The following is a 14,058-nucleotide window of genomic DNA, read 5'->3' as shown; positions in this document are numbered from 1 at the left end:
ACCATACTTCTGAGCTAGCACCACGATTCTCAATTTATTTTAAAAAAGCGCAAAGAAGGGTAATAGTCACACAAGTGTGGCAAGTCGTTGGCTGGTGTTTCAGCTCTCCCATTTTTATTAATTTTATTTCACTTTGTTTGGCACTGAATATAATGATTTTTTACAAAAGGAAGAAAAATAATGTCCTGCTCTAGAGCACCAAGGAATAAAATACAGACAAACCACTTAGCAATCAAAAAAATATTTATTATTCATTTTGTTTTTGAATTTACTGTATAGGAATATAATATTGCAGCTGTATTTGTATATGAACAAAAGAACTGGGATACTGTACATCTCAACAATTAAATTCAGGTTTTTCATTCCGATCCATTGCCACAGGTATGCAAAATACAGCACTTCTCTACGCCGTTGTCTTTACTAACAGTTTTTGAAACATTGGGCTGTTCTAAAGCGCTCACTGATATTAAGGTGGTCCTGTAGAAGCTACCAGTTTAACAAGTCAGCCCATGACATTTCTTCCTCGTAAATCTTCCCCGATCACCTGTGATTGGGTTTGTTGAGAAGTGGAAGGAACCGGAGGAACTCAGCCATGAAGTGGAGACCACGTAAAGTTACAGAGTGGTCCCCGAGTGCTGAGAACACCAATGGTCTGCTGACTCAATAGCGCCAGAGCCAAGCCTATTCTGGAATTAACATCAGTACAAACTGTGTGTTGGGAGCTTTGTGGTTGAGCAGCTGCATGCTACCGTACATCATCAACCAACTGCTAAGTTCTGGATAAACTGATGAAAAGCCACCACCACTGATCTCTGGAGGAAACGGATCACGCTTCTCTATCTGGCGTCTGATAAACGAATCTGGGTTTGGTGAATGTCGGGATCACATTACATGCCTGACTACATTGTGCCAGCTGTAAAGTTTGATGTCGAGAGGAATAGTAGCATGGAGTTGTTTTTCAGGTGTGGGTCCTGACCCCTTAATTCTAGTAAAGGGAAATTATAATGTTTCAGAAAACCAAGACAATTTGGACAATTGTAGCTTCCACCTTAGTGAAAACAATTTGGGGAAGGCAGGTTTCTGTCTGTGCAACAGTGCACAAAGCACGTTCCACAAAAGTATCGTGTCACGGCACTATTGCAGGATATCCCGGAGCTAGGGGTTCCTTCCCTATCCCTAAAGCTAGGGGTACCATAGCTATCCCTGCTCTCTTGATTATTTCTGATGGTGAAGATGCTGGGGCCACCTGCCTTGCTGAGCTCATAAATCAGCCTTCATCAGCCCCTATCCCAGCCAGGGAAGTGAGGAGTTGTAGTGTATAATACGCAAACCAGACTAACAAGGGAAGATGTACAGGGATAAATGAAAACCCCAATCATACAAATATGCACTCACAAACAACAGAGTGGAACACCAGAAAGTATAGGAAGGAAAAAACAAATATGAAAAAATGAGGATATGCATACAGACAAATCAGCAAGCAACAGTCTTCTGAACACTCCAAACGCCTTCTCAAACAACTAATATCTGCAACTCCAGGCAGTATGAAACTAACACTGGCAATCTCTGATTGCCAGAGGAGGGTATATATAGCAGAGAGGAGCAGAGAACACTGAACAGCTGAGACCATCAAAGCTCCCGGACCACTCAACTAAACGGATTCATCCCTGCAGTGCTAGCAGAAACCTGTACTATATAATATGATGGTGAAGTGCTTCTAAATGGTGAAGGAGTATGTGAAATCAGACACCGCGGTCCATCTGGCCCCTCCCTCTCTTAGTAAACCCGTGACACATGGTCTGCAAGTTTGGTGCAGAAATACTTTACTCACACAGAGCCCTGGTCTCAACACCCACAAACATTTTTGGGATGAACTAAAATGTAGATTTTAAGCCCGGCCTCTCCTCAAACATCTGTCTTTGATCGTTCTTCTGGATGAAAATGTCCTGTTACTTTTGTCCATATAGTGCATATAACTTGCTCTTTCGGGTACTAAAATAAATGCAACCTAGAATGTATATATAGCTGCAATAATAAGGACAGTTGATCTGAAATTGGGTGAAATGCTGCCCCTAGGTATAGCTAAATACAAAGTATTTTAAGAATAAATTAAAAATATATGAATACACAATAATATTTATACTGTAGAAAAAAAATAGATTACACAGAGTTTTCAAGCACCTAAAACTAAAAAAATCCAATTCATGTTTTATCGATTTGCAAACATTTATAATTTCCTGGGTAACCATGTTTGTGTAATGTTATTTTACCAAGATGAACACAAAGAAAAATTGTACATTCAGGACCAAACATGAATCAGTGTTTTTTTTTAATGGAATATATCTGGAGTAATAGGTAACCATATTCATACCTACTGACACAACAAAATATATTTTCACATTCAGCTTGCAGGGTTTTTTTTTAGCTAAGCTTTAGAAATAGCATCACAGATCCAAATGTGTAAAAAAGAGCAATTTCAATGTGAAAACCTTTATCTGGTCTATAACCTTTTCGACTGTATAGGACAACAATATAGGTCACCGAACACTGATTTTGGTAAGATCAGTTGACCATCTATGTTTATGGGACCTCGCAACTTTGCCATAGCATCATCAAGATGAAGCTTAAAGAGAATCAGGTTTCTGCTATTTAATCTGAAAGAAGCATAAAGTACAAGGCAAGTGTCAGTAGCTTGTTGAAGTTTCAATACATTCAGTGATTTATCAGCAGGAGATTATCACTGCAGTGGGGACTGGGGGCCGCGTTCAACAGGGCCCAGGGGGAGGCTACTGGGGGCTTCGTCCAACAGGGCCCAGGGGGAGGCTAGAGGGGACTGGGGACCGTGTCCAACAGGGCCCAGGGGGAGGCTACTGGGGACTGGGGGCCTCGTCCAACAGGGCCCAGGGAGAAGCTATTGGGGACTGGTGGGCTGCGTCCAACAGGGTCCAGGGGAAGGCTAGTGGGGACTGGGGGCCGCGTCCAATGGCCCAGGCTAGTGGAGACTTGGGGCCACATCCAACAGGGCCCAGAGGGAAGCTAGTGGGGACTGGGGGCAGCGTCTATAAGGGTCCAGGGGGAAGCTAGTGGGGACTGGGGACCGCACCCAACAAGGTGAGGGGAGGCTGCTCAATGGAGTGAGGGAAGGCTGGTGAGGGGAGCCTGCTGAGTGGAATGAGGGGAGGCTGATGAGTGGAGTGAGGGGAGGCTAGTAGGGGAAGCGTGCTGAGGGGAGTCTGCATCCAGCAGGTGGAGGCTGCTAAGGTGAGTCCGTGTCCTGCAAGGGGAATTTGATGCGGGGAGGCTGAGGAGGTGACGAGGACAACCAGGGCTGGTCGTCGATTGCATTTACAGAGGGTGCTAACCTCTGCTAACAGGTAGGAACAAGAATAGTTGACAAATGTAAGGGTATGTTCCCACAGTCCTTAAATGCTGCGAGTTGGATGCTCTGTACATCCACAGCGTCAAACCCACAGTGTCCAGATGTTACAGCAATGTGGATATGGGATTTCAAGAAATCCCGTCTCCACTATGCATGCATGGACACCTCAGGCTTCCCTGCGGAGACGCACATAAATTACTCATTCGTTATCATTAGATGCAGTTTTATTATGTTCTTAGCCACATGTGTATTAAGTGCATACTAATTTCAATAATGTCGTACCTTGTTTCAGCCGTAAGTTCGAGTACACTGTAGTTTTTGCGATGAGCTGACCGCGAGAACTGCAGGGAACGTGACCGTCGGGGAACGAGTTGTCTCCGGTGATCATCTCCGCTGTGTCTGGATGTCAGGCTGGATGGTAGCATAATGCCACTGTTCAGCCAAAGGCATCCAGATGTAGCAGAGCTGGACTCATCGTGGGACAGTATGTATATCTTCTCGGCGGACAGGTAAGGATAGTGTTGCTTTTCTATTTTAATTCTCTTACAGGAGAACGAGGGCATTGGTGGAATTAGGCAATGCAGTAAGTATGGTTTAAATAAGATTATTAAAGGAGTCTGTGTCATCATTTTAATTAAAAGACTTTATTCTGGCTGTGTCTTTATTTACCATGTAACTATAGGATTAGTAATGGATATGTGTCTTATACACACCTCTCTATTACTAATCCATGGGCTTGATGTCACCTGACAATACAAATGTGACATCAACCCCACAAATATTACCCCACTTGCCACCTCTACCCAGGCAAGTGGGAAGACCCGGGTAAAGTGCCACAATTGGCGCATCTTTGGATGTGTAAATTGGGGGACGGCTGTGGGCTGCTATTTTTAGGCTGGTGAAGGCCAAAAACCATGGGCCTCACCAGCCTGAGAATACCAGGCCACAGCTGTCTGCTTTTTCCTTAGCTGGTTAACAAAAATAGGTGGACCCCACAATATTATTTTTTGGAGGGGATCCCATTATTTTTGCTAACCACCCAAGGTAAGCAGACTGCTGCGGCCTTGTATTATCAGGCTGGTAAGGATCATGGATAATGGATCCTTAAAAACCTGAAATACCAGTCCCAGTAGTCTGCTTTACTCTGGCTGGTTAACAAATATTGGGAGACCCCATGCCATTTTTTAAAATTATTTTATTAAAAAGGAGAAAACCTCTCTCTGGGCTTTCTGTCAGGGGTGCTTCAGCAGCACCGCCACCTCAAGTAACAAGGACACAGATAGAATGCACGTGGAGGACTCTTACCCGCAGCCACGGGAGTCCTGGCGTCTAACGTGGGTAGGAGCAGAGGACCTGCGGGAGGTGCAGCAACGATGAAGAGCTAGGTGCGCACAGGACCTACGATCATGTTACCTCAGGGGGCGGGGCTTAGCATCCTACTACTGCAGATGATGTAGTATACTCGCTACAGGAATACTGAAGTAGAGGAGAGGGGAACTCAGGTCAGGCAAGCCAGGAGGTCATACACAGGGCGGGCAGCGAGGTACAGGAGGGATAATCACAGAAAGGTCAATACGTAGCCAGGGGTCATACACAGAGCCAGCAGCGAGGTACAGGAGGGATAATCACAGAAAGGTCAATACGTAGCCAGGGGTCATACACAGGGCGGGCATAGAGGTACAGAGTCAGAATACAAGAGACGTTAACCGTGACAGGACCGAATCAAACACCAAGCAAGCATACGAAGACAGGCATGAAGCACAGACAGAACAGGGTCAGGCACACTCAGCTAGGAGTATAAACGACAGGGGACGGCTCCTCCATGAGGCTATAAGAACCCTCCCCAGATCCATAGAGAGGCTTCCCAGATTAACCTCTGCACCGCTTAACCTGGAGCCTCAGTAAACCATGACTTTCCTCCACTTCCTGTATCATGTTTGTCTGGCTGTATCACAAGATTCACCATTATGTAATTAGTACACATGCGTGGAAAGCTGCGTTCCCCCACATAATACGCATGTAATTAGGAAGACAATGCGGTTTAAGGCTATGTGCACACAGTGCGTATTCTGTGCATGCATTTTCTGCGCAGAATTCACGAAATCCGCAAGTCAAATGACCTGCATTTTCCCTGCGGATTTCTTCCTGCTTTTTTGCGGTTTTCTTGTGGTTTTCCACTGCGGTTTTCCACCTGCGGATTCCTATAGTGGAGTAGGTGGAAAACTGCAGGAAAACCGCACAAAAGAAGTCACATGCTGCTATTTTTTTTCCCCGCACGAAAACTGCGCAGAAAAATCCGCAGCATGTGCAGTGTATTTTTTTTTCATAGTGTTTAATGGTACTGTACATCACCTGCAGTTCTGCGGCAGAATCCGCACCGTGTGCACAGGGCCTTACCTGCATCTAATGAAAATGTATGGGTAATTTACGCAGCGGAGATTGAGCATCTCCGCTACATAAATTGACATACTGCGGTCTGGAAAAACATGCCACATGTCCGTCTCTGCGGGCATCGGTGCACACATAGTGGGCATGAGATTTCTTGAAATCCCATCCACTATGCTGTAACAGCTGGACACTGCAGATGTACGCAGTGTCCAACCCGCAGCATTTACTGACCATGGGAGCATACCCCAATATATCTGCAAACAGGAAATCACTTTTTTCCTACCCAGAAGACAACTTTCAGGCTGTGTGCCCATGTTGCGTTTTTTTTAAGCTTTTCCGCAGCGTTTGTGCTGTCTCAGACGCTGCAGAAACGCTTAAAAGAAGCTTCACATTAAATTGCATGCGTTCTTGTATTTTTGTGCCAATGCATGCATTTTTAAAAGAGCTCAGGAATCGCTTAGCGGCAAAAAACGCAGCATGCTCATTAATTTCCGCATTGCTGAGCGTTTTTAGCCTTTTCCAATGTTCCCAGAAAACGCGCGTCAAAAACGAGCGTCTTTTGTGTAAAAAACGCGCAAGAAACGCGCAGAAATAAAACGCGCGTTTTCTGGGAAGGGGATCAGTTTGCTGAGCATTTAAAAACGCTAACGTGGGCACATAGCCTTATATTGATTTATTTCAAGTGACAAAAAAAAAGCATGCAATGAAAAAACGCATCAAAAACATCAAAAACGCAGGTGACCTGACAGTAACCTCAGATGCAAATTTCACCTGCGTCAAATCCTGAACAAATCCTGAGCCAATTAGTGCTATAAAAGTGAGTAAAACAAATAAAATGGGGTGATCTCCCCTTTACGCTTGACTTTTTTTTTTTTTTTTTTATATATATATAAGCACTTTGAGTTTTGTTTTGCGGTGTATTTATGTTCTAGAATTTATAGGATTTTAATAAATACCAATAAAGATAATTTTTTGTAGTGTATAATCAGTGACTATATGTAATAATATACACTGCTTCCATTCATTTGGTGGGCAGGCTGAGGCGGCACTGGTGGGCAGGCTGAGACGACCATTAGATTTTTCTTGACTGGGTGGTGGGCGCGGCGGCAACATCGGCTGTGTGAGTAAGTAACAAGTCCATGTATTGGTTTGTCCACCATTTCAGTACGTGATTGTATGATACAATCATTCCGTCCCCCTTCCACTCCCCCACAAGATGATCCTGACCTGCTGAAAAAACAAATGCCCATATGATCAGGCAGCAGTGCTCAGGATCATCCAGTAGCTTATAAGTTTTGGTTGGGGTTTGGAAGGAGGCTGACTTGCTGGAAGTCAGAAGCTACGTCGTAAGTAGAAGTGAGCGAATTTGTTCGGGTCCCTACTTATTCATCAAGCTCTAGCGCTTACCGATTAAGCTACAGTGGTAACCCGGATACCTGGTGCACTCCCGATGATCAGCTGTTCGGCTCCGCAGCTGCATGTGTCACAGCTGTGTGACAGTCACAACACGATCATGGAGATCCTGTGTGTTGGGCTCTCCATGCATGTGCTGTGACTATGACACAGCCGCAACACATGCAGCTGCGGCACCGATAAGCTGGCTCGCTCCATGTATCCGGGTTCCCGCTGTAGCTTACTCGGTAAGCGCTACAGCTTGATGAATAAGCGGGGACTCGATCAAATTCGCTCATCATATCACGAAAAATGGAGACGCTACGGGTCTCGGAAAACGGCGCAATTTTTTATTTTTTTTAAAGCAAACTTTGGATTTTTTTTTCACCACTTAGATAAAAGAGAACCTAGACATGTTTGGTGTCAATGAACTCATAATGACCTGGGGAATCATATTGGCAGGTCAGTTTTAGCATTTAGTGAACCTAGCAAAAAAGCCAAACAAAAAACAAGTGTGGGATTGCACTTTTTTTTGCAATTTCACCGCACTTGGAATTTTTTTCCAGTTTTCGAGTACACGACATGGTAAAACCAATGGTGTCGTTCAAAAGTACAACTCATCCCGCAAAAAACAAGCCCTTACATGGCCATATTGACGGAAAAATAAAGTTATGGCTCTGGGAAGAAGGGGAGCGAAAAACGAAAACGAAGAAAAGCTCCAGGAGTTAAGGGGTTAATCTAAAAGCTCTGATTGTGTCAGAACTGCTGCACCCAGTAATCTAAGTGATACATCGTTGGATTCAGCTTCTCTTTGCCTTCATTACGCTCTCTCAGATTAAATGGCAAAAACCTGCTGACAAATTCCTTTAAAATTGGCTGCAGAGCAGAATAAAAGTTTTTATTTTTTTTAATTTCTCGTCACCATCTGATAACTGATTTATTGTGACCGGCTGTAAACTATATGACTAGCCCGGAAAACCCCTTTGAACATGACTTTTCATAAATATCAGTATGTTAAACTGACCACATCATTAAATAGTGGCTTCAAAGCTGAATAAAATTTATTTTTATTTTTTTTATTTCTCCTCTCTGTTGCGGAGATATTTGCTTTTAAAGTTTGTATTCTAACTTAGGATAAGCCCAAGCAGATATTCTTCTCTGGGGGCGTGGACTTTCTCCCCTGCATGACTATGACCAATCATAAGCAGGAGGAGTTATTCAGGGAAAAAAGGACAAGCCCCCAAAAGGTCAGAATATCATACTGTCTTCAGTGATAGGATACTTGAGGTGCTCATTAAAGGGAATCTCATTACATTAATACTTTCCAAACCATGGCCAGCATGAATCAGACAATGGCTGTGGGATTTTTTTTAAACAGGTATGTTTTTTCTTCTGCAACGCTTCAACATTTTATTAAAACTTGATTTGAAAAGCAGGCCGTGGATTATAGAGAGACCAGACTAATCCTATTTGGCCCCAGCCAGCTTCTACCTGCCCAGGTGACTGTCAGGTGTCTCACTATTTACACACAATGGCGAGACCTCTCAGTCAACTGGAGCAGGGTGGAGTGAAGTCCCTGTTTGGGCGGCTTCAATCTAACATCAGACTTGCAGTAATTATTTCACAATATGTAGATGTGTGATTCAACCTGCACAAAAATACACACAGCTTTGGAAACCTACGCACATTTCAGATCTCTCTAGAGCAGACACATGAAGGCAAAGGTAGAGTGTACAGAATTCTGAAAACTCCATTCTAATTTAGAGACTTTCAAGTGTGTGGTCCCGGGCCTTGGACACTGGCCAACCTGGCGCCTGCTGTTCATAAAACTAAATATTGCAATAGGCTTTTGAGACCTTGAAATGCACTGCATCAAGATTGTCGTTGTTACAATGAAGTTCATGGTGAACCGCTGGGCTGTGCAACAGCAGAAATCATTTCTTCATTCAATCAGTGGGGCTTTCACTGAATGTCACACATTGAACTTCGAGGAGGGTTTACCATTCTGGTGACTGGCTCTTGACTGTAGTTCACAATGTCAGCCTTTACCACTCTCTGGAAAGGAGAAAAGCAAAACAAATAACGGATTGTGACACTGTAGACACACATGGTATATATGAGGTTAGCTAGACCTAGTTACATAATAACTTGTGGATAAAATACATTTAGTAACTTTTGGGTTTGCTCACATGTAGCATTGTTACCTAAAATATCAGGGATATACAGTATGCTGCTTTTGAAATATAGGAATAGAAACATTACATGTGAATATACCACATAACATAGATAGGCATAAAATAGGCAACATGCAACATCTGTCATTTAAAGGGTTTGAAGCAAGTTTGGAAGTTATCCATTGTCCATAGGACAGGTGATAGTTTCCTGATCACTGCTGTCATGATCCAGGTTGGGGTTTGCTTCTTGCTTTTCTTTCCCCGGCCTGGTCATGGAGGAGTTAACTTTTCCCGCCTCTCTTTGGTTCTTGGGTGGCTATGTATTGGTGCTGTTTTTGGTAGCCTGTGTCAGTGATAGTTCTGGTCTTTGGCTTGAGCAGCAGATCCGTATACCCTAGTGAGCCTTCTCCCTCTGACTTCCCGTGTGTGTGTCTGACCTGTTCCCTATCCCTGACTTTGTGGACGTATGGTATTTCCCTACAGTGTATTACTCGGCTTGAACTCTGAACTCCGCCTCCGGTTTCTCTGTCTCTGGTACTACGTTCCCCTACTGGCTCTTGACCCACTGGCTTGTACCTCGACTCCTCTTTCCGTCTCACGTTTTGGATACCGCGCTCCCGTCTGGCTCTGACTTTTGGTTCGTCCCTGACATCGTGCTTGCTGTGACCTCTGGTACTTTGTACTCCTGTTTGCTGCTGACTCCGGCCTGTCTGACTACTCTGCCACCCCCTGGTGGCGGACTCCACTTCTGCACCGAGGTGCTACACAGTAAGTGCAACCCCTTTTTCCCATAACAGCGCCCCCCCACTGGTGGCAGAGCACAACTGCTCCGCAGTTGCATTACAACTAGGGGTCTGACTGCATGAACCCCTGCTGATCCTTAAAACAGGGTTCTGCAGAGCCCTCCATCTCTGACAGTCTCGTGCTCCACATCTGCACTATTCAGATGGGGCTCAGTGATCGGGAAGCCATCTCCTAGCCAATGGGTAGGGGTTCCCTTCCATACTTGTGACTTCATTGTACATCTGCAGGTTGGGCTCTTGGCTTTTGGAATCCTGCCCATTGAATATCCCAGTTGTACAATCTTTTCCCCTCTTTTTATTATCTATTGATACACAAATAAATTACAAATCGAACAATAACTAAAAACGTTCATACTTTTTTTTTACATACTGTATGCCATTAAACATTCTGCAGATTGGTAGAGGTCCGTGTACTGAGACCCCCCTCAAATTGCTCAAAAAAATGGAGAAGCAAATCAGCTCTTTTATTAACTTGTGCAAAGAGAAGTTCTCCTTTCTGAAATGAGTGCAAACAGTGCAGGACCTGGAACCCCCCCCCACCCCTCCGATCCAAAAAAAAAAAAGGTCTCTGCAACCAAAAATGTACTATAAATGGACTTTCTTTTGTATAAACAGGAGAAAGATGCAACAATTTATTAAGAAGGCTATGTCTCTGCTCTGGCTTAAAAAGAATCTGTGTAGCACGATCATGAAACTACTAAAATAAAGAGCATGTCATCTGCACCTTTATTTCTGAAATCTGTTGCTTTCCGTCTGTAAAAGCCCTACCCAAGCCATTGCCTCCCTATTTCTCGCCCAGCCCATCCTTCCTCTGCTTGACTGATAGCCCGCTGACTGTGTAGCGAAGCCAGTGAGTGGTCGCTCAAGCAGAGAAAGGTGGGGCTTAGCGGGAAAGAAAGCCAGGGAGGCAGAGGCTCGAGAAGTGCTTCTGACAACCCAAAGCACTTAAGCCTCAATTGCATAAAATGAAGAAAATGTGATTTTCGGAGAGCAAACAGACTGCGTCAGTAAAAGTGTGATGAGATATATATTTGAGGGGGAGGGGGGATTGATCATTCTGGCAGATTCCCTTTAAGAGTGCCGTATAAAACGCCCTGTCTACTATAGGACTATGCCTCAAATTTTTACATTTTAAGTTCCATCTAGAAAAATCACATTTTAAAAGCCACATGCAATTTTACCCCGATATTGAACATGAGGTTTTCAGACGTGAAACATCCATTTTACAAGTTTTACCTGTTAGAACCACATAGCCAATTACCGAATCTAGAAACGGTGGCAAACCGTGGTAGAAACTCATGCATTTTGCCGGATGTGGTTTGTGAATACATCACTAGCGTTTCAAAATAGTAAGAAGGCATGAGAATGAGCTTTGGCTGTGGCGTAGCAGTACCCCGATACTGCGCTAGGTGCTGACTACAGGTCTGCACAAGTCACTCTTCACATGTCGGCATATCATAGCCTATGTATGGATTGCGACTTTCAGGCCCGAACTAACAAAAGCCTACGAAGCTGTGAATTCAGATCAGGAAACCTGCGGCAATCCGGAAGTCATGGTCGGTACGTGGAAAGAGAAATGCAGGTGTGAGAAGGAAGGTCTACCCATGTTTATGCAAGAGTGGTCACCTACTTTACTCTAGGCTCCTTCCTTGCCAATCAATCATCTGTATTCTTAGGGGAAAAAAAACAGCTACAGGTCATGTCTGGTATTGCAGCTTAGCCCAAATCAATTCTATTGCGTTGAGCTTCAATAGACAGGTATGGCGCCGTTTCCATAAGAAAGCAGACGTGTAATTCTTACCCCATGTACCATGCTTCCTAGTGAAATATACATCCAAATATGAAATGTCTGAATAGCTCCATAGGATGAATTACAATAAATGACCGACACATACGAAATGACTGCCTGACATCAGAACAATAGATGACGTTTCAGACATAGAAGGGTAGAAGGCACTGTTGTGCGGAATACCTCCATCTATTGCAAAGAGCAGACTTTACTCTGAGTGTGCGCCGAGTTCAACTGTTTATCGTCTTCGGGATAGTTCACTATTTCTGCCTTTACAATTCGCTGCCAACCCGATGTCAAAGAAATAAGCGAAAGCAAAATGAATGATCATGCAAAGGAAGAAAGGGGAGAAGGATGAAAAAAAAAGAAGAAAACAAATGTTAGAATAAAAAGAAACAGAGGGCAGGTGAGAAATGTGAGCACAAAAGAACACGAGACACAACACATACATGACAATGAAATGTACACACGCAACCTAAAGTGGTCTCCCTACCAGTATTTCTCATTGCTCGCTCCTTCATTTGAGAATTTGGGTTCTGAACAAATCAATTTTCATTGCTTCACGGTCATGGACTATGCTGCAGATATGAGGTTTCAGGTTATAGCAGTGCCCAGAACACCATGTCAAGGAAAGGCACATAGAACTCCATGAGAAGACCATCTTGGATCTGAAAGACTCGTTTGCACATAAAGGTTTCTTTTTTGACCATCTCGTATTGGATGAAATATCTGTCAGAGTCTGGGGTGGAAACTCATATCTCTCTCCTTTTTTGGTGGTTGATGATTGTATCTTGCACATGTATTGCTGGTAAATGGGATTTATTGGGTATCACCACCAAACGTAATCTCATGAATCAAATTCATATTTTTTTTATAGATTTATTTTTCGCCATTACGTAACGCCTAGGTTTTATTGATCACTGAAGGACACGCGTTATGTTATACTTTGTCATGTAGTCATATCGGTGGACACCGGTCTTACACATTTTCATAGGTGTTAGGAACTTTTTATGGGTATTGTGTTAACGCACATATGCATTCGCCATGGGATTATTCATTGTACATTGTTATTGTTTCTTAGGGTTTTTTAGTGTAGGTTTAGTAGTTCTTCTTTGGGAAAACCATCCAACAGAAGAAAACATTTCTCTCTGCAACTTGGAAATGACTCCAGAAACGAGTTTTGAGGAGAACACCTCAGGAACCTGACAGATGTCACAGGCCTTTCTTTTCAACAAAAAGTTTCATAGAATGCAAGTATGTTTGAGTTGGAAGGGACCTCCAAGGTCATCGTGTCCAACTCCCTTCTCAATTCGGGATTCACTAAACCATCTCAGACCATGTCCAGCCTCTGTTTGAAGACCTCCATTGAAGGAGAAGACCTCTCGTGACAGCCTGTGAGAGATGGCGAGTTCTCCATTAGAATCAGAATGCTATGCCCGGATAACATAATAAAGCTTATACTCACCTCCGTGCCGGCACTCATGGTCCTGGGGCTCTCGTACGGTGTTGACAAATGACGCCGGCGACCAATCAGCACTGGTGTCACTATCCACGCCTTTGGACAAATTGAACATGAAGAGGAAAGTCTGAGCAGTCGCTAATCTCAGACTTCCTCTTCCTGCTCAATTCGACAGGAGGTGGGGACAGTGCTAATTGGGCACCGGCGTCACATGTAACAACCCCGCACGAGAGCCCTGGGGAGAGGGAGTGCCCTCACCACAGGAATGGTGCCAGCATGGGAGGGGAGGCTAAGCTTTATTATTTTATGGGGGCCAAGCTAGTGGTATGAGAAGTTGTCCAAGTGGAGGACAACTTCTTTAAAAAAAAAAAAATGGTTCTATAGCCAATAACATGTGTAATGACATTTTTTTCTATTTCAGTGGTTCAGAATGCAAAGTTATTCTCAACTAGTAAAAAAAACGGAAAAGGTCTATGCAGTGCCCCCCCTAAAAAAGTCTCTCTTTCTGAAAGGAGAATCGAAATCCATGTTTTTGAGGTTGCTCTTTTGGAGAAAGTCAGAATATACACATATAAGGCAGTTGCCTCCAGGCTGTTCGCACAATGCACGGTCTGACGTTGAGTTATGCCTTCTGTATTCACCACTGGAGGATCAGTAGCCGTTTACCAATGATG

General features: G+C 43.9%; 1 protein-coding gene across 1 annotated transcript in view; it reads right to left on the bottom strand.

Moving 5' to 3' along the window:
- Positions 1 to 225: 225 nt before the first annotated feature.
- Positions 226 to 14,058, bottom strand: part of RAB28 (RAB28, member RAS oncogene family) — a 133,298-nt gene continuing 119,465 nt past the window's right edge. The window contains exon 7 of the mRNA XM_073574471.1: positions 226 to 9,214. Coding sequence (XP_073430572.1) covers positions 9,122 to 9,214 — 93 coding nt within the window. The 3' untranslated portion in view covers positions 226 to 9,121. The remainder of the gene's footprint in view (positions 9,215 to 14,058) is intronic.

Source organism: Dendrobates tinctorius, unplaced genomic scaffold, assembly GCF_039654945.1.
Source record: "Dendrobates tinctorius isolate UK_male_01 unplaced genomic scaffold, ASM3965494v1 ptg000039l, whole genome shotgun sequence".
Classification (NCBI taxonomy): Eukaryota; Metazoa; Chordata; class Amphibia; order Anura; family Dendrobatidae; genus Dendrobates; species Dendrobates tinctorius.
Note: the sequence above shows the minus strand (reverse complement) of the source record. Positions and strands in the feature narration are given on the sequence as shown.